We start from the raw sequence: 22,822 nt of genomic DNA on the forward strand, positions 1-22,822 counted from the left end.
TGTAAGTATAGGAGCCAGGAGTCAGAATTGACTGGTGGCCGTAATATTATTTGTATGTCAGTATAGCTTCTCACTTCATGCACTTGAGGCCTGATCCAAAGCCCATTGTATTCAGTGGAAGTCTTGCAGTTCACTTCAGTGAGTTTTGGATGAGGCCCTAAATTGTTGAGCTAACTTTTTGTAGTCCACTAGAAAATCCTCTTGGGGGAGAAATATCTGAATGCAGGATTGGGAACCAGAAATGCCTGAGTTCTGATCCCAGACTGAATACTGACTCTGTCACTTGCTGTGATCAGATCTCTTGTAGCTTGATTTTTTTTCTCCCAGAGGTGCTGAGCAGAGGGTGCTTGGCATTAACCTTGCTGCTTCCATTTTCCCATCCCATGTGTAAAATGGGAATAATGTGTCATCTACATCTCAGGAATGGTTTACAAATTAATGTCTGTGAAGTGTTCTCAAGAAGGTAATTAGTGTAAAAGGGCTAAATTTGAATTAAAACAATACTCTTGCCTTACCCACATCCATATGGGAGTCTTTTGGGAGGCAAGGAGGGAGAATGGGAACTGGGCCATGCACCACTACAGAAGCAAGTTATAGCAGTGGGGAGAATGCTTGTGAAAGAGTGCAGATTTCTCCTGGGCCTTTTATCAACCAGTCTGAATTGAGAGGGTGACTTATTTCTTTCCCAGAGAGTGTAGGACTCTATTTTATTTTGTTGTGACTGTAGGTCTGCTTTGCTTTACAATAGCAATTTGTCTGACATGAAAGGTTTAAGTTCCTTGTTCTAAGACTTGCGCTGTTTGACAGGTGTCTGTGTTCAGATGGAGTTTTTTCACAGAGACAATAAATATTTAAAATGCTACTTTCTATTCTACAAAACAAAATGCCATTGCTTCTCTAATTCTTCAGCTTGGCATACAGTGTATGGGTCTTCAGCTCTTTTCATTGGCAGCACCAGTTGAATATAGCATGTAGACGGACTCGGTTCTTTTTCAACTCGTTGTCACACCCTGCTCTGAGCCGGGTGTGACAACATGGTGCACGCCACAGCCTACATCATCACTACCTTCAGCAGAACTTCACTATAGCCATAGTGTGTTCGCTGCTGTGCTTGCCAAATAATGAATAATTCATGTTTTTGCATGCAGAAACCTAAGCTTTGGTGTTTCAAAATCAGTGGAGGCACAAAAATGGGAAGGACTTGTGCTTGTCATTAATAGTGTTCCCTTGGTTTAATTCAGCCTTTTCTGTTTCCAGAGTCACATTGTTACCCTTTATGTTACAGTGTTAATTTCTTCCTGAGGCCAGAGACATATTTATTTACTAGCTTCTCTTTTCCAGCAGATGAAACCTCCGCCAGCCAAGATGACTCAGATAACAGTGTATCAGAGAGTCTGGATGACTGTGACTACTCTGTGGCTGAGATCAGCCGCTCCTTCCGCTCCCAGCAGGAGCTGTGTGAACAGCTCAACATCAATCACATGATCCAGAGGATCTTCCTCATCACCCTTGACAACAGTGAGTGGACAATACAGTGAAGATTCGTATTACTCGGTGGCGGGAATCTCAGGGTTACAAGATTTACTTGGCAAGCATGCTAGCTCAGCCCAGGGAGTAGTTCTGAGTGTGTGTTACAGTTTGAGGCACTTTTGCCTCCTTGGAGGTAGAGATTAAGTCTGAAGACTAGTGTTAGATGTGTGTGATTGCACACCCCAGCCATTACTTATTATTTGTATTACAGTAGCACTCAGGCACAAATCAGGATGAGGGTCTCGTGTTAGCCCCTGTACAAACACACAGGCAGACACGGTCCCTGCCCTGAAGAGCTTAGAACCCAGTGTTAATTTCTGTTGTGTGTGTTTGCAATGTTATGAAAAAAGCTGAATAAATCAGCGTGGATGAAAATCAATTTTTTTTTTTTTTTAAAGCTGATTTTTTTATTTTAAATTAATTATAAATTTTCTTTTTAAAAATCAACCTGTTTAAAATAAGTTTAGGCCTTAACATATTTTATATTAAATTCAGATTTCATTTTAATCTCTCAAAATCTTTAAATAAAAAATAATTCTGCTGACTCAAGGAGCCTCTGTCAAAAACTTGGAGTTAAAGGCTGCTTTTTTGTCTAAAGAGCGGTGTTTTTCCCTGATTCTAACTATTGAGGTCAAGACTTAGAAATGTGACACAGGAGGTCATGTGTTGTATTAAGGGTTTGATCCTATGGGGGACCAGGGGCTGTCCTAGTGCGTGTGGGAGACTGGCAAAGTCATCACAGGCATTGAGACTTGGCTTCTGACTCCAGCAGACCCCATCTTGTATCTGCGCAGGATCATCCACTGAGTCCACCTGGGTACAGTTCATAAGAATCTGGAAATATTAAGCTATATAATCGCTTAACTATCGTGTATTAACTATCGTGTAATATAGTTATAGTGTACCCTGCTAGGTAGCAAAAAGATGTGCCAAATCTAGTGTAAAGGTTCTATTTAGCTGTAAATCAACATGTTTTAATGGGTATATAAACCAATGAGAATGTACCTTTTTTTTAAGAAAATAACTGAACTACAAATGGAAAAGTTTAATTAAAATTGATAATTGACAAAGAGGCTTTCCACTTGGTGATTTAAATCAATCCAGCCTGGAATAAATGTAAAGCATTAAAATTATCACCACTTGGCATGACAATGCAGATGGTATGACTTATATCTTCCTTTCATAAAGCCACAGAGGATGTTGATGTGTTTGCCCTTTATTTATTTGTAATGATCATTAGAAAGTTCACTTATAAGGATCAGATGGGAAGTGACTGACTTGATCATTGGAGATATTTATTTGATGTTTCATGGAATCATAGAAATGTAGGGCTAGAAAGAACCTCAAGAAGTCATCAGGTCCAGCCTCTATGCTGAGGCAGGACCAAGTAAACTTAAATCATCCCTTACAGGCGATTGTCCAATTTGTTCTTAATGACCCTTACAGTTAGAAAGCTGTTCTTAATATCTAACCTAAATCTCCCTTGCTGCAGATTAAGCATGTTCTCTTGTCCTACCTGCAGTGAACATGGAGAACAGTTGATCACTGTCCTTTTTATAATAGCCTGTAACATATTTGAAGACTATCAGGTCCCCCCCCCCTTAGTCATCTTTTCTCAAGACTAAACATGCCCAGTTTTTTTAACCTTTCTTCATAGGTCAGGTTTGCTAAACCTTTTATCATTTTTGTTGCTCTCCTCTGGGCTCTTTCCCCTTTGTCTACTTCTGGGAGCCACACTTCAGAAAAAATGTGGACAGAGTACTCCAGTTGAGGCCTCACCAGTGCCAAGTACAGTAGGACAATTACCTCCTGTATCTTACATATGATGCTGCACTTAATGCATCCCAGAATATTAGCTTGTCTCACGACTGCATCACATTGTTGATTCGTATTCAATTTGTGATCCGCTATAACCTGCAGATATTTTTCAACTGTACTACCATCTGGCCAGTCATTCCCCATTTTGTAATTGTGCCTCTGATTTTTTTCCTTTGTAAGTGAAGTACTTTGCCCTTATCTTTATTTAGTTTCATCTTATAGATTTCAGATGAATTCTTCAATTTGTAAAGTCATTTTGAATTCTAATCCTTCCCTCCAAAGTGCTTGCAACTCCTCCCTCTTGGTGTCATCTTCAGATTTTATAAGCATACTCTCCATTCCATTATCCAAGTCATTAATGAAAGTATTGAATAATATCGGACCCAGGATTGGACTCTGTGGGACCCCACTATATATGCTGTTCCAGTATGACAGCGAACCATTGATAACTACTGATTACAGTCTTTCAACCGCTTGTGCATCCATTTTATAATAATTTCATCTAGACCTTATTTCCCTAGTTGCTTATGAGAATGTCATGTGGGGTTGTGTCAAAAGCCTTACTAAAATCAAGATATATCTATTGTTTTCCAACCAGGCAAGAAACTCTGACAAAGAAGGAAATTAGAGTGGCTTGGCATGATTTTTTTTTAAACAAATCCATGCTAGGTATTCCTTATAACAGTATTATCCTCTAGATGCTTACAAATTGGTTGGTTAATAATGTATTTATATATATATAATTTAAATAATATGCACAGTATATTTCCAGATATTGAAATGAAGGCTGACTAGGCTATAACTCCCTGGGTCCTCTCTGTTGCCCTTTTTAAAGATAACTGTTTGCCCTTCTGCAGTCCTTTGGGACCTCACCTGTCCTCCATGAGTTCTTGAAGATAATTGCTAATAGTGCTGAGATTGCTTCAACTAGTTCCTTGAGTCACTAGGATGAATTTCCTCAGGCCCTGCTGACTTGAATACATCTAACTTCTCAAAATATTCATTGATCAGTTCTTTCCCAATGTTGGCTTATTTTCCTTCTCCCTTGTAGTTAATATTGTGTTGAGCAGCTAGTTAACCTTAAATCTTTTCGGTGAATACTGAATGCCTGTTTTGTTTCAACACCTCAGCCTTCTCGATGTCATCAGTTGTTAGCTCTCCTTCCCCACTAAGCTGAGGACCTACAGTTTCCTTCATCTCTTTCTTGCTCCTTGTGTATTTAAAGAACTTCTTATTGTTTTTATGTCCCTTGCTAGGTGTAACTCATTTTGTGCCTTACCCTTTCTGATTTTTGTCCCTACATGCTTGTGCTATTCTTTTGTATGCCTCAGCAATTTGTGCATGTTTCTATTTTTTGTAGGATTCCTTTTTGATTTTTAGGTCATTAAAGAGCTGCTCATGGAGCCCTATTGTTCCCTTTCTATTCTTCTTGTCTTGTCTTCACTTTGGAATAGTTGAAATTGTGCCTTTTAATATTGTCTCCTTGAGAAACTGCAAACTCTCCTGAACTCCTTTATCCCTGAGATTTTCTTCCCATGGGAACTTATCTATCCATAAGTGAGTTTGTTAAAGACTGCTTTTTTTGAAGTCCTTATTCTGCTTCTCTCACTCCCCCCTTTCCTTAGAATCAAGAAATCTATCATTTCATGATCACTTTCACCCAAATTGCCTTCCACCTTCAGATTTGCAGTCAATTCTTCCCTCTTGATCAGTCGAGTCTAAAATGGCTGTCCCCCTGCTCACTGCTTCCATTTTCTGAAACAAAAAGTTGTCCCCAAAGGCAGGAAAGAATTTTGCATCTTTCTTGGTGTCATTTTGCTGTGGTTGAAGCATATGACAGTGCCAGTGGAAACCAGTTATATGTTGACTGTAGGCACATATCTGTGGGGTTCTGTTGAAGCGAATTTGATTTTTTCCCCAGGTGATCCCAGTCTGAAGAGTGGCAATGGAATTCCGGCTCGTTGCGTGTACCTGGAGGAAATGGCTGCAGATCTGGATGAACAAGACTGGCTTGACATGGAAAACGTTGAACAGGTATCTCCGCTTCTCTATTGACATGTCTCTTTCAGGTTGCTGTCTGGCAGTCCTGAGCTAAGGAAGGTGCAATGAATAATAAGCAGGTACCTGACTGCAGGGTATCTCCTCAAAAGTCAGTCCCAAATAGGTATTTAATGACTTCTATTTAAAGATCTGCATAAAACATTAATGATCCAGGAGTTGAGCTTAACTTGTGCACGTGTTACTAAAAAACCATCATGCTCGGGTTTTTTTTGTTTAGACTAGGCTAACAGTAGGTTGTCGTCTGGGAAGCAGTGGCTGTGGAGAGCCAAGCTGGCTGCATCCTGAGCACGGGGTTGGCCCTGTGGGTTAGTGTTTGGATGGTTATTCCTTGCCAAATGGAGAAGGTGGAATTTGGTTTCTGTTAACAACTTTTTGTTAACTGAAATTGATCTTTACTGATGGGGATGCTTTAGTTCTTACAGTGCACAAGAAATCTGGCTCTCCGCTTCTAACAGTAAGTTGAACTCTGCTCCTTCTTCCCTGCACAGCATATTAGTTTACCTTCAAGTGCAAACTTGCTCACTAATGGTGTCATATGCTGCTGCCTGTGACAACTGCACAGTGACTTCAGGCTTGTGGGGCTAGGAGCTTTGGAGTGCTTATATTAGCTAATACTAGCTCCTCTCAGTGGCTGCAGCAATCTGCTACAAATGTGGGAGACTGAATAGGAAGATACAGGTTAGGAGTATGGCGAAGAGAAATTCAAAGTTAGAGTGGATAAAATCCAAAGGCCCCTCCCAATCTTCCAGTTTAGTCTGCTGTGTCCCCCTCCTGGAAGGTAAGAATGCCTTTGCTTATGACAGTGGGCACGAGGGAGCCGTTGCTTCAGTACTCTGCTCTGCCACCATCCACCTCAACAAAGCACTGTAAGAGACGCACTCCTCTAACAGGAGTGTCCTGGTAATGCTTGCCATGTTGGTTTCCAAAGGCAATGGGGCACAGTCACCTACTGGTAAAATAGCTGTAAATTTTGAAGGTGGATGGCAAAGCTGTTGGTCTAGCAGACTGGAAAAAGTCAAGAACCTCTGGTCTAGCACTGAACTCTCTACACTTCTCAGTAGGAAAGGAAAGCCTAATGGGGAAAAAGGAGCTATAGGATGTTGTTTTGTTTTGTTTTGTTTGTTTTGTTTTGTTTATTTGGTGATTTTAGACACTTGGGATTGTGTTAAATTTTCAATGTATTTTTAATTGTGTGTCTAGGCACTCTTCACACGCTTGTTGCTCCAGGAACCAGGAAATCACCTGATTTACATGACCTCTGTCAGCACGCAGAATCTTTCTGCAGATAGAGATGCAGGAGAGAAACAGATTCTTCGCTACCTATATGCCTGTTTCCAGAGAGCAAAAGAAGAGGTAGGCAGGCAGCCTTGGGAAGGGGAAGTAGCATCATATCCAGTCTGATTACTGACCTGACACAAGCAAGTTGTCAGACTGTCCACATACACCCGTTGTCATTTAATTCCCAGTACATTTCAGGGGACATAACTCCTTCTGTCTCAATTTTGCTTTCCATGCAGATAACCAAAGTGCCAGAGAACCTGCTGCCCTTTGCACTTCGCTGCAGGAATCTGACTGTGTCAAACACTCGCACTGTTCTCCTCACCTCAGAGATCTATGTCAACCAGAATGTCTATGAGCAGCTGGTGGACCTGATGCTGGAGGCACTGAGAGGAGCACGTACGTTTATAACTAAGCCTCTTTCTTTTGGTGGGTTGGTTATTATCCTCAGATGACCAAGTACTGTTGCTTTTTAGAAAACTATGGTAAGTACAAAGCTGACTGAGCAATATTTTACCCTTTGAGGGCCTGGATGTTGTGTTAACTTTTTCTTGTACCTTTTCATGAGCAAAAATGTGTAAAATCCTGGTGCCATTGAAGTTCAAGCGAGGTTAGCCATTGACTTGAATAGGGCCAGTATTTCACCCACTGTAAATAACAGATCTGATACAGCATACAAATTGAAATCCAAATTTATAAGTTACCTAAGGGGTAGGGAATAAGAATAAGCTATTCATACATATTGAAGAGGAGCATCTGACCATGTTGGGAATCTTAACTTATATTTTAAACTCTAGGGATGGACCTGACTTGTGAACAGGAGGGAGTAGAGCCAGAAATGGGACGGAGCCTGTGAACAGCTCAGTCCTTTTCAACACGAAATGTAGGGGAAACTGCTGTCTGCTTCATTGGTTTTCTGTGTCACTAGAGAAGTTAACACTTTGGGCCAAAGTGCAGTCCATGGATATCAGTCACCCAGAGCCTATCCTGGGGTCAACTGAATGAGTGTGGGTTTGGTGTCGGGAGGAGAATTGGTTTATGAGAGTGTCTCTCTCCAACAAAATGCTCTGCAGAATAAAACACTGAGACCACCTTTTATAAGGGATTTAAAATCTGAGGGGAAGTTCAAATACCTTTAGCTAGTGTCCTTATCCCATATGAAAACATGACTATGTCCACTTGGCAGGAGGAAAATGTCTAGTAATAAGAATGTTTCTAATGTCCTTGTCAAGAACAATTGGTTCTACTTAAAACTGTGTCAGGAATTCTCGTCTCTTGATTTAATTTATCCCTAAGCAGCCAGTATTTTAGGAGTCTCTAGATATGGACTTGCTAAAGCATGAGTTAATCCGTACATCCCTTCAGCATTTGCTGCACATATGACCTGCCCTTCCGCTATGGCTAGTATTTCACAATTTGATGTTAACTCATTGGCTGATGGTTTGGGATTATAATGAGATGAGTCAGAAGTGTTAATGGGTTGGAGCCACTAAAAATATTTTGAATATTTCTGTTAAATGTGTTTTTTCTACCTCCATCCTTTACTTCTTTTATTAGACTTTGAAGATGTGACTGAGTTTCTTGAGGAGGTCATAGAAGCCTTGACGATGGATGAGGAAGTACGGACATTTGGGGAGGTCATGGTGCCTGTGTTTGATATTCTCTTGGGTAGAATCAAAGACCTGGACCTTTGTCAGATCTTGCTGTACACATATCTGGATATACTCCTCTATTTCACCAGACAGAAAGATATAGCAAAGGTAAGTGTGTTTTAGTGCTGGTGAGAAATGCCAGTTTTCCACTGGAAAAGTGCTGCATAGGCAGTTCCAGAGCAAATTCCCTCTATGCTATCCCTTTAATATGCCTCTGCCATAACCCAGAAAGACTATCTCTACATAAGTAGTTCACTTTCTGTGGCCCTTTAACACTTAACCTTGCTACTGAGCTTGTCAGCAAGGAGAGCAACTGAATACGCCCACAGGCTGGTGAGTCTGCTGTAAATGCACCTCCGGTGCAGTGGCTAATGCCTTTGGTTTTGTTATCGAATGACAGACTGGATGTGCGGGGCTCACATTCTGCTCAAGTGAAGGTGTGCTCTCAGTAAATTGTTTTGCTACGACACATGCATTCCAGCTGTAGTTAAGGAATGATGCACTGGCTACATGCAGCATCCTAAATGATTCTCAAGTTCTGTATGTATTTATCCTCGTACCTGCTGAGAAAACAAAAGGGAGATGAAATAATTGGTTTCCCCCCTTGCCTACACTAACAAGCAGCTCCTGCTGCTCTCTGACATCTCCCAAATCAACAGGTTCTCTTCATGCTTGTATGAACGTTGGCGTGTACATCTTCTGTCTCCTTAGGTTTTTGCAGACTACATTCAACCAAAGGACCCCAACAATGGGCAGATGTATCAGAAGACCCTGCTAGGAGTCATATTGAGCATCTCCTGCTTGCTCAAGACCCCTGGCGTAGTGGAGAATCATGGATACTTTCTGAATCCATCCCGATCCAGTCCACAAGAGATCAAAGTGCAGGAGTCCAACATCCATCAGGTGGAGCTGAAGTGCATCAGTGACACTTTCTCATACTGAACCAGTGTGTGACCCTAAGGAAGGGAACCCTTGTAATGAGTTACAGCAGAAGACTTGGGCTCAAGAGATCTGGGTTCTATTCCAGGCTCTGCCACAGGGTGGCTGTATGACCTTGGGGAAGTCTCCCTTCCCTGTGTGCTGCTGTTTCCCCATCTGTACAATGAGGATAGCACATACCTCACAGGGATGTTGGGAGAATAACTCCATGAATGTGGGTAAAATGCTTTGAATCACTCAGATGGAAGGTGCTGCAGAAGTGCAAAATCTTAAAGAACTTTCTAGACATTAATGAATGAAACATCACAAACCCTGGGAGATAGATGTAATCCCTATTCTGCAGATGAGGAAACTCAAACACAACAAGTTCCCCATAGAGAGCCTGGCAGATCCAGGAGCAGAACCCAGATCACCTGGCTCCCAGTCATGTGCCCTACCACAAGACCATCCTTCCTCTCAGTGATCTGTGAAAAACTTTGGTTTTACTTTCCATTGAAACAATTAGTTAGATCTCTTAAAATGTCCTCTTTGCTTTTTGTTCTTGGCTTCAGGATTGCTCTGTTCATCACGCATTGTCTGACAGGAGACAAGGGCAGGGGGGCTGGGGAGCTACATCAAAGCACCTGTGGGTATGTCTGCATTCCAGCTGGGAGCCTGCTTCCCAGCATGGGGTCAACAGACTCTCACTAACTCCACTCAAGTTAGCGCACTAAAAGTGGTTGTGTGGACACAGGCTAGCTGCCGAAGCTTGGAGGCAGGCAGGTTTGGATGTGGGCGACCAGACAGCAAAGTCCATACTGCTATTTGTAACATGCTAGTTTGAGCAGAGCTACCATGAGTCTGTCTGGCCAGGCCGGGAGGCTTGTTCCCAATTACAGGACAGGCATACCCCAAGTGACTTTGTAAAATGTTACCCCATAAGATTAGGATGATCTGGGGACTCTTAAGACAAACCTTGGAAAGCGCTAATGTTTTAAAATGATTGTGTAAGTGAAATGGGCCTTTTTCAAAAATTCAGTGATGGGTGTTTTTTTGTGACAGTTCATGGCTCAGTTTCATGAGAAAATCTACCAGATGCTGAAGAACTTGTTACAGCTGTCTCCAGAGACCAAACACAGGATTCTGTCCTGGCTTGGAAATTGTCTCCATGCCAATGCAGGCCGTACCAAAATCTGGGCAAATCAGATGCCAGAGATCTTCTTTCAGATGTATGCCTCGGATGCCTTCTTTCTGAATCTAGGAGCTGCTCTCCTGAAACTGTGCCAGCCGTTTTGTAAACCCAGATCTCCTAGGCTTCTCACCTTTGATCCCACCTACTGTGCCCTGAAAGAACTGAATGAAGAGGAGAGGAGAAGTAAGAACATGCATATGAAAGGTAGGTATGCTAGAAATGTTAGCATTTGCTTCCATCTGGGATCATGTGCACTTGGTCTCCCTCACAATACTCTGTCTCGTGACTCTTCAGGAGAAAAAGGAGGCAAGGGGGTAGATGGGCAATGGGGAAGGAGTAAAGGAAAAGCTGAGAATTAAAATATCACCCACACCACATGAGGCCTTTCTGACAGTGCTGAAGCCCCCTTCCCAGACCCAGCAGGGCAGGGTTAACTCAGTGTTGCTTTTAATTTCTTTAAGGTTTGGAAAAAGAAACATGTTTGATCCCAGCTGTGACTGAACAGGAGCCAGAGTTTGCCCACAGCTACAATCTGGTAACCGAGAATCTAGTCCTCACACAATACGCCCTTCATTTAGGATTTCACAGGTAATTCCTCTGCTAGCCTTGTAAGTTCAGGAAACATTTGTTATAAACAGGGTTGATAACAGGGAAAGGGTCACACATCCATTTTTCTTATGGATGTATTTTAAACTAGGGTGTCTGCAAGCTTATGGGAGAGATTATTTTGCCTAGGTGCAGGTAATCACTGGTGTTCTCAAATAACAGAAAAATGCTAAAATCACAAGGGAAACGTTTTCTTTCTGTAGCACTTTGTATCCATTAAGTGTTTAAAAATGAAACAAAAAACCAATTCAACAGCCAGAAATACTCTAACAAGGAGTATCCCCTATCTCTGTGGTCCAATACTGTATTATGCCTGTTTTTCTGAGTGTGCTGATGACCTTTGAGCTTCAGGCTATATATGAAAATTCAACATGGAGTTTATTTCACCTGTGCTCAAATAAAAGCTAACAAGCCCATGAACCAGAGGTTTTGCTTTGAACCAGAGTTCCAGCTCTTCTGTAGGCCCAAAGTTAATGTCTGGTTCATGGGCTTGTTAGCTTTCATTGTCACTTTAATTAGCTGCTCTAGAATATTGGAACTGCTGCAGTGAGTGGGTTTCATTTTAAACAGGATAGGAAGGTGACTGGCTGCGTTTCTCAGGAAGTGATCTGCTGGTTGCTAAAATGTATTGTTCCCTTAGCCTCCCATTGTGAATAGTCGCCTGCATACTGTGAGGTCACCAGTGATCCAAGCGTATTCATCTTCTGTGTGGTTTATTGTCTAAGTATAGAAATAGCTGAAAAAGTTATGCAAGTGGCTTGTTGCTGGAAAACTTGAAAATGCTGCCACGCAGACACATCACATTACATAGAAAATCCTTGACTTTGGTAATCTAGGAGGATTTACAGCTACATAGACCAAGATAGCCCTCTTTACTCTGCTGCAGAGTTAGCTTTGGTGGATCACCAGATTTTTCATTCTGCAGATTACTTGTAAGAGAGCTCCTTTTCTGGAACTGCACCCCTCCCAATCCTTCCCTGTCTGATTCCAACAGCATTTCATTCAGCAGACCACCACACAGGATTATTCGTGGGGGATAATTTGAGGACAGTGGATTTAAATAACGCTCACTCAGTTACAGCCTTTTTTCTGCTTATTCAGATGGAATGGAGCAGTTTGTAAAGCTGGTACTGTGCCCTGCTTTTTTTCCTGCCCCCTCAGCTGCTTCTGCTAACTGCACACCACCACATAGAATTTCACAACAGGGTAAAAGTGAGTGTGAGTTTGAGCTGTGTGGGCAATCTGTACTAAATCTCTTTTCAACTTCTCTGGTATTCTCTCTGTTTTCTGGGCAGGCTGCATGATCAGATGGTAAAGATAAACCAAAGCCTTCATCGGTTGCAAGTAGCTTGGCGAGAGGCTCAACAAAGTTCCAGCCCTGCCGCAGACAGTCTCCGGGAGCAGTTTGAACGCCTGATGACTATCTATCTCTCTACCAAAACATCAATGACTGAGCCTCAGATGCTACAGAACTGCCTGAATTTGCAGGTGTCCATGGCAGTTCTCTTGGTCCAGCTGGCTATAGGGAACCGAGGGACGGAGCCTATAGACCTGACATTTCCTTTGCCAGACGTGGAGCACAGTGCACTGGCTTACGTACCAGGTGAATGGGATCGTTCGAGACTATTGCTTTTCATGAAGAAAAACACACCTTTAAAGGGAAAGTGCAAAGCACTTAATCTTAACTTCTCGCCGTAAAATTATGTTAGTATGATTTCAGTTTGCAGTGGCTGGACTCTTTCGGAGGTGCTGAGTACCTACGTTTTGCAGGAGCTCAACATCTTACAAAATCAGGGCTGTAAGGCCTGTTCAGAAACAATGTGAAGTTCTGCTTCAGAATTTCAGGAGTGCAGATAATGTGATAAGCATCATAAAAATGCCTGAGAGTGTAAACTTGTGGTTCTGAATCTGAACAGATTGTGCAAGCTAAGCCAAGCTTGGGCTCGATGAGTGCTGACATGGGAGTTGTCCAAGGAAATTCTGAATTTTCCAGGAAGTGATTTTATGTTGATGATACAGGAGGTAGCACTGTTCAGTGTTGGTACTGAATCAACACCCCTGTTTGTTGATAGAGGTCACTGTAGTGGTGGAAGTGCTGTCTTTCAGATGAGACAAACTAAGGTCCTTGACCCTTTTAAAAGTACCAAGCACTTTCTGCCGGAGTTGGAGTGTCCAATCCCAATGTCCTGCCAAATTCCAATTTAGGCAGAATGTAATTACCCATCTAACATTTCACCCGCAGGTTCAAGTGGATATGGATCCTTCAGCTGTTGTTTACTGTTACGTACTGCTAAACAGCTGCCAAGTTTCACCCCAAAGGTGACTTGCTTCCATGGTGGTGTGAAGTGATCTCAGCATACTGTAAAACGTATCCTATGGGGATGCTTCAGGATTATATTTTTATATAAATGAAAGCTGTTACAGTTAGGGATAGGGTTTTTACAGGCTGTGCTGGCATCCTCACTCAGTAATTGCTTCATTTGTTCATTGGCATTAAACAACCGTGTTCATTTTAATCACCATAAGAAGCACTGGGAGGAATCCTACAGGGAAGGATAGAAAAGCGTGCCTGAAGGAACTTTCTGAGGTGACACTAACACTTATGACTTCTGTTCACAGAATTCTTTGCTGATAATTTGGGTGATTTCTTCATTTTCCTGCGACGTTTTGCTGACGACATCTTGGAGACTTCTGCCGACTCCCTGGAGCACGTCTTTCACTTTGTAACTCTTTTCACTGGTGATGTAGAGAGGTAGATACATTTTCAGACCTCTTTTCCTTTTTCAGTTGCTGCAAAGCATTCAGAGAGAAACAAACAAGTAAAAATCGTATGGGGTGTCTTGAGGTTTGAGTTAAACATTAATGACTCAACTGATGTATCTGGGGATAGCCAAGAATTCTGCTCACAAGAGGCGTAATAAGCAAAGAAGCCATGAAGCACTTGGGCTTTGTGTAAAGCACAAATGGGAGTTCAGCATCCAGTTCCTTGTTAAAGTCAAATTACTGTAATGTTGGCAGCCTGTCTAGTTACAGCTGGTTGTTAGTCAACTTTGAGTAACAATGGAATGCCTGGCACTTGCATTTCCAATAAATGTTGTTCCCTGGTCTGTGTTGTTCCCTCCCCTGAAGGAGGAAGCTGAAGTACGTCCCGCAAAATTGTTTTCACAACCAGGTTTTTATATTTGTGGCAAAAAAAGAAAGGGATTTTTCACAGCATTTCGAGTTGTAAGAAAGGGAGCTGGGGCATCAGGAGAGAGAGTTTGGTTAATCACCATGGCAAGAGCAAGTGATGGGGGGGGTGTTCAATAGTGTGTTTACATGTAACAGATGAGGTCAGCACATCTTGATCTATATGAAAAGCACCTGAAAAACACTTCCTTTTTGTTGTTCTATTACATACCTTGGTGCCTCTAACGAGGAAACAAATGGGTATTGTGCATGTACAGTTGAATTTGGTTTTAATGAGCAACACACGTGATCATTTGGCTGTGGATCAAATTACTTTCCAGAATCCATTGGTTCTAATGCTTTTGCCCCTCATTTACACCGATTTATGGGGGCTTTTGATTATAAGGGTCAGACTGAAAGAAATTTCAAACCCGACTTTCATTTTCAAAGACAGGAAATAATTTTGCACGTTTCTGTTGCTGTTCAGCTGCAGGTAAAGAACATTACAGCTCAGACAGCACCAGCGTGAGTTATACCTGAGTGCCCAGCTGTGGTACTAGTGGACAGACTTTCAGAAATGAGCACTTGCAATTCCAAGTGAAGTCACTGGGAGCGGCACGTGCTCAGCACCTTTGAAAACCAGGCTTCATGTATCCAGCAGAATTTGTGCTGTCTTTGCTTTATCTTCATGTCTGATTGGGAAATTCCCTGTTTTATGGAATGGGATGTTCTGCTTATGATCAAAACAGGTTGTCTAGATTGGTCTGTTTTAGTAGCTCTTGAGACATCTGGTGCCTCGGTATCTAAGCACTGAACAAAATTATGACCAGAGTTATTGATCCTTGTGGTACGATATCATTGTGTACACTGTATTCATGCTATTCGTTCGTTAATATTTGTGTGCATGGCAACTACAGGAGAAGATAAATTCCATCTTCTCCTATGGGTGCTATTTGCAACTGTGGTATGCCCAGCATGGGACTTGAGAGACCTGGGGTCTGTTCCCACTTTTCACTGATTCACTGTGCAGTCTTGGACAGGTCACTCAGCCTCTGGCCCCACCTATACAATGGGGGCAATAATGCTTTTCTGTCCTTGCTGAATGCCCTCAGATGTATTAAGTCCAAAGTACCTCTGCTGTTATATAGATGGTAGACAGAGGCATTAGACAGATTCAGCACATCGCTGATATAACCGAATGTTTGCCATGAAAATACATTTGGGCTGCTCCAGGAGAGCCACAACTGATGCATGCTACTGCACATCTGTGCTTGCTCATCATTGAGCGTGTTCTAGGAGGGATGAGGCCAGAAGCTTCAGCCTTCACTTCCTCTGTGGCCCTTCTGCCTGAGGTTTAACCACTAGTGACTGAGTGTGACCATGGCATGCTACTAGGAATCCAAGTGATAGGTCAGGTGCTTTCCATTAAGTCAGAAGTTTGGGTGCGCAAGGGTAATATGGGTAGCCAGTCTTGCCCTGTGTGGATGGCCACAATCTTTGGGATTATCTTTGGTCAATCAAGTTCTTCTTTTGCTCTAAACTGCCCAATTCTATCTGTTTCTCTTTTCTAGGATGAAGAATCCTCACCTACGAGCTAAGCTGGCAGAAGTGTTGGAAGCAGTGATGCCTCACTTAGATCAGGTCCAGAACCCACTTGTCTCCAGCATGTTTCATCGCGAGCGAGTGTTTGGCTCTTACCAACACGCTGCTCATCTTGCTGAGGCACTTATCAAGGTCTTTGTGGATATTGAGTTTACAGGTAAACAGGGAAGGGGAGGTGAGACTCTGTGGAGGATGTCTGCCGGCTTTGAGATGCTTGTTCTGTTGACAGTGATGCACCAAACCTAATCCCTTCAAGCTTGATCAAATCCGTTAGACCATCTTAGACCGATGGTGCTTTAGCAAGAGTGCAGCTATTTTGAGTAGCTGATTCATGCAGAACTGCATCATATCTGGAAACAGCTGCTCTGGAAAGCTCATTTCATGGTCTGATGAGGTCTATTAACATACGTGCCTAACCATGCCTACAGGGGTGCCATCCTGCTCCCATTGAAGACAATGACAAAACTCCTGTTCAAAGCATTGTAGAGAACATGAGAAAAGACATGAGCAGGCAACTCCCACTGAGGGGGAAACAAGCACATTTCCACACTCAGACTTTCCATTGGTGTCTCTTCTCAGAGGCCCCTGCTAGACACATTTGTGTTCTGAGAGCCCTACATCCAAGCCACCATACTAGCCAGGATTCTCTTCTCCTCTCAAGTGCCTCAGTCAGAGGGCAAGAATCCCTATGGAGCAAGGAGGGGTGCTCCCTTCTCCCTCACACAACCAGTCTAAGTATGGTGCCTAACTAGCATTTCTGGCCCTGCATCCCAGAGCTAGGATTCTGCCATTCAACTGGATTTATTTTATACCCTGACATTGTGCTCAACATAATTGTTTGTTCAGTCCTCGTCCCCAAGAGGTGTCCACCATCTCAGTAGACTGCCTCAGCACCGTTTGCGGTATGTGCTTGGTGGTTAATCCAGCTCCCATTGAAGCCCGTGAGAGCCTTGCTGTTGATATCAGTAGAAACAGGATTGAGCCCTTGTTGGGTGGGTGGTGAGTACTGGTGGTACTGAGCTTCAACTTGGCTGCTTCCTGTGATCCGACAGTCAGCACCTGTGCTATTGCAAACCGTTGCCATGGCAATGGTTTCAACAACACAGACAGAGTGAATTCCCAAGATGCTGTTATTAACTGGGATGCTTATTCCAAGGGAAAATGGAGCAAAAACATCCAGTCACTCTTTAAAAGTCTGTCTTATTTTCAAAGGCACTAACATTGGCCTTGTTCCTGTTTCTTTGAGGTAAACAGGCCTGAAAATCTGGACAGTTTATCTCCATTGTTAACTTTAACCACGCCTTTAAAATAGTACAGGAACCTCTTTGATATCACCGAGTCCAGTCGTCTTCCCCAGACTGAGCCAAGTTGGGGGCTCTGATCATTAACTAATGTAAATGGGTTGCCTTAGCTGGGTAAAGCTCTCCAAGTGCATGTAAAGTCTGTATAAAATAGAGCCCCTGGGCTCTGTGAGGCTTGTACAATATTGGTGCTGTAAGGCAAGGAGAGATCAGGCAACAAGAAGTCTAGTGATGATGGCAAGTTTATATCTGGAAGTTGCATTCAGTTGGTTCTTGCTTTCTGGCATTAGTTGTGTTTCAGGAACCTGCTGTGAACATCGTTTTCTGCTGAGCAGGATGCACTGTGAAGTCAGCTCTTGAGCTTTCTCAAGGAAGTGAGCAAGTGTTGTGCTCCCCCTGCCTGATGCGAAGTCTGAGCTCTGGAGAGGTTAAAAAATACGGGGCTGGTGCTTGCCGTTGACTTGAAACGCTCTCTCCTTTTTGCCTTTGTTTAGGGGATCCCCATCAATTTGAGCAGAAGTTTAACTATCGCCGACCTATGTATCCTATCCTCAGGTACATGTGGGGGACAGATTCATACCGGCAAAGCATAAAGGTAAACCAACCGATGCTCAGATAAGCATGTCAGTCATTTGTTTTGGTTTGTACTATGCTGTAGTAAGTGTTGGGTTGTGTCTTTAAGTTTGAGCTGTGGTGGAGCATTAACTCATCATTTCTCTGTGTGATTTACAGGGTCTGGCGGATTATGCCTCAGAGAACCTGGAGGCAATGAACCCCCCCCTTTTCCTGCGCTTCCTTAACTTGCTCATGAATGATGCCATTTTCCTGCTGGATGAAGCCATACAGGTAGGGCTTGGAAGGCGCTCTAGCTGTGGCACAGGAAGTAGGTGCTCGAGGTCATGATTGAAAGGGCATTGGCAGAACTGTCTTTGGGACCTAGGACTAGAACCCGAGGGGCTCTTGCAGGCCAGGATCAGTACTGGGTTGGTAAACTTTGAGGGAGGGAGGAAGCCAGAACACAGGCAAGGTTTTCAGGTCAGGACTGAAGCACATTGGTACAGTCATGAGGGAGTCTGCATGTTGCTTATCTGAACTATAAATGGGTCATGTGATTCTTCTTGCAGTTGCTGATTACCAGATCCCTCCGGCTCTCTTCACAAATGCTTTGTTATCTTAACAGAGGTGCAGTTCTCAAGACAGCTTTGTCCTTTGGGTTTACAAGGCATCAGACCCGATGAATTTCTGTGTCCCCAGTGTGTGATTATTTTCTAACCACACCTTTTGGAGCTGCTTGTTGCTACTATAAAAAGAGCCCTTTGTTTGGAGAGCTAAACTGTATGTCCCATGCTGGAAGTGTGGGCCTGGGGACTAGCAGATGAGCCAGGCGGCATAAATGTAACCCAGCTGCTTGAATGTTTATAGGTGCTTCCTAATGTTGCTTGTGGTTTAAATGAATGTTCTGTGTTTTTGTTTGTTAAATGTGTGTGTCTGTGGGAGCCTTGTGTAAACTCGGAGAGAAGCGCTCCTGTCATTGACAGGACTGGCTCTGGGATTTACTATGGCCTGGAACTCTGCTGTGCGAGGTTTGATATGTCAGTGGAAATGCAAAGACATCCACTGCTGCAAAGAAACTTACAAGTTACTTCCATGGTGTGGCGTATCTCACTTGTTGAATCTTCTTTAATCCCAAGAAATGAAATCCTTGATTAATCTGGTTCACCCTTTGCTCAATCCTTTTTCATCCACATGCCAGTTTTACTCTCCTAGTTTCCCTCTTCCTTCTTGATGCACCATGTAATCGTTGTTTTTCTTGTTGGTCTTTTGTTGAGCTGCAGTGAACTAGACTCTCTTTGGAACGTATCAGTCAGTGCTTCTGCTGGTAGCGGGAAGCTTGTGAGAACTTGGGCTGAGCTGGCAAAGGAGAGGCCCTGTGATTCTGTCCCGCCCGGCAGCCAGAACGTCAGCTGATACCCTGGGTTACATTATTTCCATGATACCCTGGGTTACATTATTTCCATGATACCCTGGGTTACATTATTTCCGTTCTTGTTTTTGGTTTATCTGTGTAATTGGTGCTGGTGAAAAATACCCAATTGAAAGTACCAGAGACTTAAATTCTGGTCATCTACAAGCCACATTTATCACAGGCAGCAGCAGTTCAGGCTTTCCGCAAGACTTCAGCCTACCCTCAAGGGAGGAGAGAAGTGCCTCCATGGTCCAATTCAACCAGGCGCTCTTTGCTGAGGTGGCTGACAAGGGGCCATGCGTAGTGATGTTTCTCTGATGTGCACAGCAGCCTTCTAGGAACTTTCCCAAGACCTACTGAACTCATGGAATGATTTCCTTTCCCAATGGAGATGAAAAGCATTCTGAGCATGTCAGGCTTCCTAAGTAGACCACTGCTCATTTCTTCTGCTTTTATCTTTTCAGTACCTCAGTAAGATAAAAATTCAGCAGATAGAGAAGGACTGTGGTGAGTGGGATAACCTGTCCCAGGAGGCTCGTCGGGAGAAGGAATCCAGTCTGCAAATGTTTGGTCAGCTGGCTCGCTTTCACAACATCATGTCCAATGAAACCATCGGAACCCTGGCCTTCCTGACCTCGGGTATGGGTCGCAAATCCTGCTGGCTGGGAATGGAGAGTGGCAATGGTTGGGGAAGCTTTGCCTGGTTTAAGGGGTTGGTGTGGAAGGGTTGATTTATTCTGATGCTCAGAGAGCTCTTGACTTCTATTCCAGAGATTAAGTCCCTGTTTGTGCACCCTTTCCTTACTGAGCGCATCATCTCCATGCTGAACTACTTCCTGCAGCACCTGGTTGGTCCTAAAATGGGAGCCCTAAAAGTCAAGGATTTCAGCGAGTTTGACTTCAAACCCCAGCAGCTAGTTTCTGACATCTGCACCATCTACTTAAACCTTGGGTATGTGAGGGAGTGAGAACCTGCAAGGGGGCAGCAGTCCTGGAGAAATAAAACCCGTTACACAATGGATTCACATTGCTGGGGTGGCAGAGAAAAATGATTTCTGGGAATTTATCCCGGTAAATCCATGAGCAGGAGAGGGGTGAGCTGCTAAGGACCAGATTCTATCCTGAGTTGACTGCAGTCAGCATAATCCAGCCAGGAATTATTTTGGATTCTAAAACTTGTTTTTAGACCACGACCCCTCATCTGAGCAATTGCGGGTCTAAGGCTCTACAAGAGATTACTAATAATGGAGAGTCTATAGATTACATACAGCAGGCTTTTCTGTAGGAAATCTGGCCAGTGAAATGCCATTTAATGTGATGTGTGTAGTTCTGTTTACACTGGGAACTGAGCTCTTCTAGCTGTGATTGTTTAAACATGGTGGTGGTTAGCAGAGTTCTGTCACAATTCCCTGGCCAGTGTGTGTGTTGTGTGGTGGTTTTGTATTTTATCATTTTTGTTTTCTTTCTTTTTCTTTTTTTTTTTTTTTTTTAATTATGGTAGCCAGGCAATGCTATACACTGGTTCCTTGTCCCTGGTGGGGTACAACATGTTTTATAATAGGGTTTTCAGACACACACACACACACACTCACACAAAAACCATCCATGCTAGCCTGGGAAAACCTCTGTACCCCTAGCAGCAGTTAGCAGAGTTTAAATATGGTTGTAGCTAGTGTAGCCCAGTGTGGAGACAGGCTGGAAAAAACTACTTAGCTGTTATGGAGGTGTCCCTTTGTTTCACTTTGCCATTTCCGGTGTACATTTTACTGAAGTAATTCAGACGTTGTGTGGGTTGATGTCTCGGCAGCCAGCAATTCACTCCCTTTTCACATATGCGAGCTTTTATGTTCTCTTTCTTTTTGCAATTGTGGTTCAGCGATGAAGAGAATTTCTGTGCCACGGTGCCCAAGGACGGGCGCTCCTATTCGCCGACACTGTTCGCTCAGACAGTCAGAGTCCTAAAGAAAATCAATAAGCCTGGCAACATGATAGTGGCTTTCAGTAACCTGGCTGAGCGGATCAAGGTGAGAGGAGGAGTAAGGGGTCTGGTGGAGGTTGTTGGTGATTTCATCCGTTTACCAATGCTCCCTCTAGGCAGAGTGAAAGTTCTTGAATGCGCCCCTCAGCTCCTTGTCTGATTTCTCTCTCCTCCTCCCCTGGCCTTCAGTTATTCATCCCAACATCCACTCACATTCTTCAGTCCCATTATCCCTCCCTGGGCTCCTCCATTCAGGGTCATTCTGTCCCCTGGCTGTCGCATTTCTCGCCACCCTCCTGCATCCTGGTTTCTTGTCAGGTTTATCTCCTGTTCCCCTATCCATTGGTTCCCAATCTCCTTGCTCAGTCAGTCTGTCTCCTCCAACACCTTGACTCCCAGTTTCCCTCTCCCCATCAGTCTCCAGTCTGTCTCACCATCCTCCCAAGGTTCCTTGTGGCAGTCTGCTCCCCCCACCCCTGCAGGGTCCATCTCATGTCCCTTCTGCATTCAGACTAGGCAGCTTCCTCCTACTCAATGCTGGGAAGCAGCAGCAGCAGCAGCAAGGTCATTGAGGGTATGTCTGCACAGGGGTAAAAAACCCACGGCTGGCCCGGGGTCAGCTGACTGGGGATCGCAGGGCTGAAAAATCACTGTGTAGACATTCAGGCTCATGCTGGAGCCCAAGCTCCGGGGACCCTGCGAGGGGGAGGATCCCAGGTCTTGGGCTCCAGCCTGACCCTCAGTGTTTACACAATAACTTTTAGCCCCACAGCCTGGGCCAGCTGACCCAGGCCAATCGTGGCCATGCCCTAGGTCTTTTATTCCTGTGAACGCAAAGGAGACAGACTCTCCTCTTCCTTCCAGTGCCTGGATCTCATACAGCCCACAGCAGCCTAGAGCTGCAGTTTCGGGTAAAGTCCTGCCCAGATCCAGGCTGTAGCATGCCCAGTGCAGACAGAATCTTCTGGGAATTTAGTTGCTAAAATCTAAGACATCTCTACTAAGCATATGTAAACTGCAGTTCTTTTCTAAGGCCAAATGTGAGCAGATTTTCACAGGGATGACAAAAAGCACATCCCTGATACACAGACCAGTCCCCTTCCAAATGTCAAGTCCCCACTCCAAAGTGTGATGGTGCTAGAGCTTTTCAAAGGAAAAGTTGCCAGAATATTTTAACATGAGCAAAACAACATTTTTCCAAGCCTCCTCCTTGGAGATAGCTGAGCCATTTTGGCTGAAATTCTCTAAAAAATGTAAGCCTCAGGCAGACACCTGCCATGTCAAATTTCAGCCCAAACACTTAGATTGGCAAAGTTATCAGCACTGAAACAGCACAGGGTCTTACAATGTGAAGTCTTAGGCAACCTTAACAAAAAGTTAAGAATACAACCCCTGCCTGTAATATGTGTATACAGCTCTGTAAATGGACATGGTCTTTTACAAACCAATAAAAGGGTGATCCCTGATGCAGAGTGGTTATAGTCTACCTAGACAAGACAGTGTGCTGTAAAAGCTTCTGGAAACCCCATCAGTGCTAATCAGTCACTGCTTCAGTGCAGGTTTTGGTGGAAAGTTACAACCACGAGAGCCATGCTCCTCCAAAAGCTTCCACCCCCCATTTTGCCCTACCCGTGCTGCCAAGGGGAAAGCTGGCAACTCCTGTTTTCCAATAGATCGTTATATTCTAGATGCTTTTGCTGTGTCTGAAATTGAAACCAGGAACTGATTTACATTTTGATGGTACTTTAACAA

At 43.7% G+C, this 22,822-nt stretch overlaps 1 protein-coding gene across 4 annotated transcripts in view; it reads left to right on the plus strand.

The window, feature by feature from the left end:
* The window catches only part of UBE4A (ubiquitination factor E4A), a 29,309-nt gene that overhangs the window by 3,439 nt on the left and 3,048 nt on the right, over positions 1 to 22,822 (plus strand). For 3 of the 4 annotated variants that reach the window (XM_067566252.1, XM_067566270.1, XM_067566260.1), the window contains 16 exons: positions 1,342 to 1,518; positions 5,270 to 5,382; positions 6,610 to 6,762; positions 6,927 to 7,086; positions 8,245 to 8,447; positions 9,051 to 9,242; positions 10,320 to 10,653; positions 10,911 to 11,037; positions 12,351 to 12,658; positions 13,675 to 13,807; positions 15,795 to 15,982; positions 17,621 to 17,721; positions 17,859 to 17,972; positions 19,557 to 19,731; positions 19,864 to 20,044; positions 20,969 to 21,116. In XM_067566252.1, coding sequence (XP_067422353.1) covers positions 1,342 to 1,518; positions 5,270 to 5,382; positions 6,610 to 6,762; positions 6,927 to 7,086; positions 8,245 to 8,447; positions 9,051 to 9,242; positions 10,320 to 10,653; positions 10,911 to 11,037; positions 12,351 to 12,658; positions 13,675 to 13,807; positions 15,795 to 15,982; positions 17,621 to 17,721; positions 17,859 to 17,972; positions 19,557 to 19,731; positions 19,864 to 20,044; positions 20,969 to 21,116 — 2,807 coding nt within the window. The remainder of the gene's footprint in view (positions 1 to 1,341; positions 1,519 to 5,269; positions 5,383 to 6,609; positions 6,763 to 6,926; positions 7,087 to 8,244; positions 8,448 to 9,050; positions 9,243 to 10,319; positions 10,654 to 10,910; positions 11,038 to 12,350; positions 12,659 to 13,674; positions 13,808 to 15,794; positions 15,983 to 17,620; positions 17,722 to 17,858; positions 17,973 to 19,556; positions 19,732 to 19,863; positions 20,045 to 20,968; positions 21,117 to 22,822) is intronic. The other variant, XM_067566278.1, reaches the window with a different exon arrangement.

Source organism: Emydura macquarii, unplaced genomic scaffold, assembly GCF_026122565.2.
Source record: "Emydura macquarii macquarii isolate MOO-44397 ecotype Brisbane River unplaced genomic scaffold, CSIRO-AGI_Emac_v2 contig_312, whole genome shotgun sequence".
Lineage (NCBI taxonomy): Eukaryota > Metazoa > Chordata > Testudines > Chelidae > Emydura > Emydura macquarii.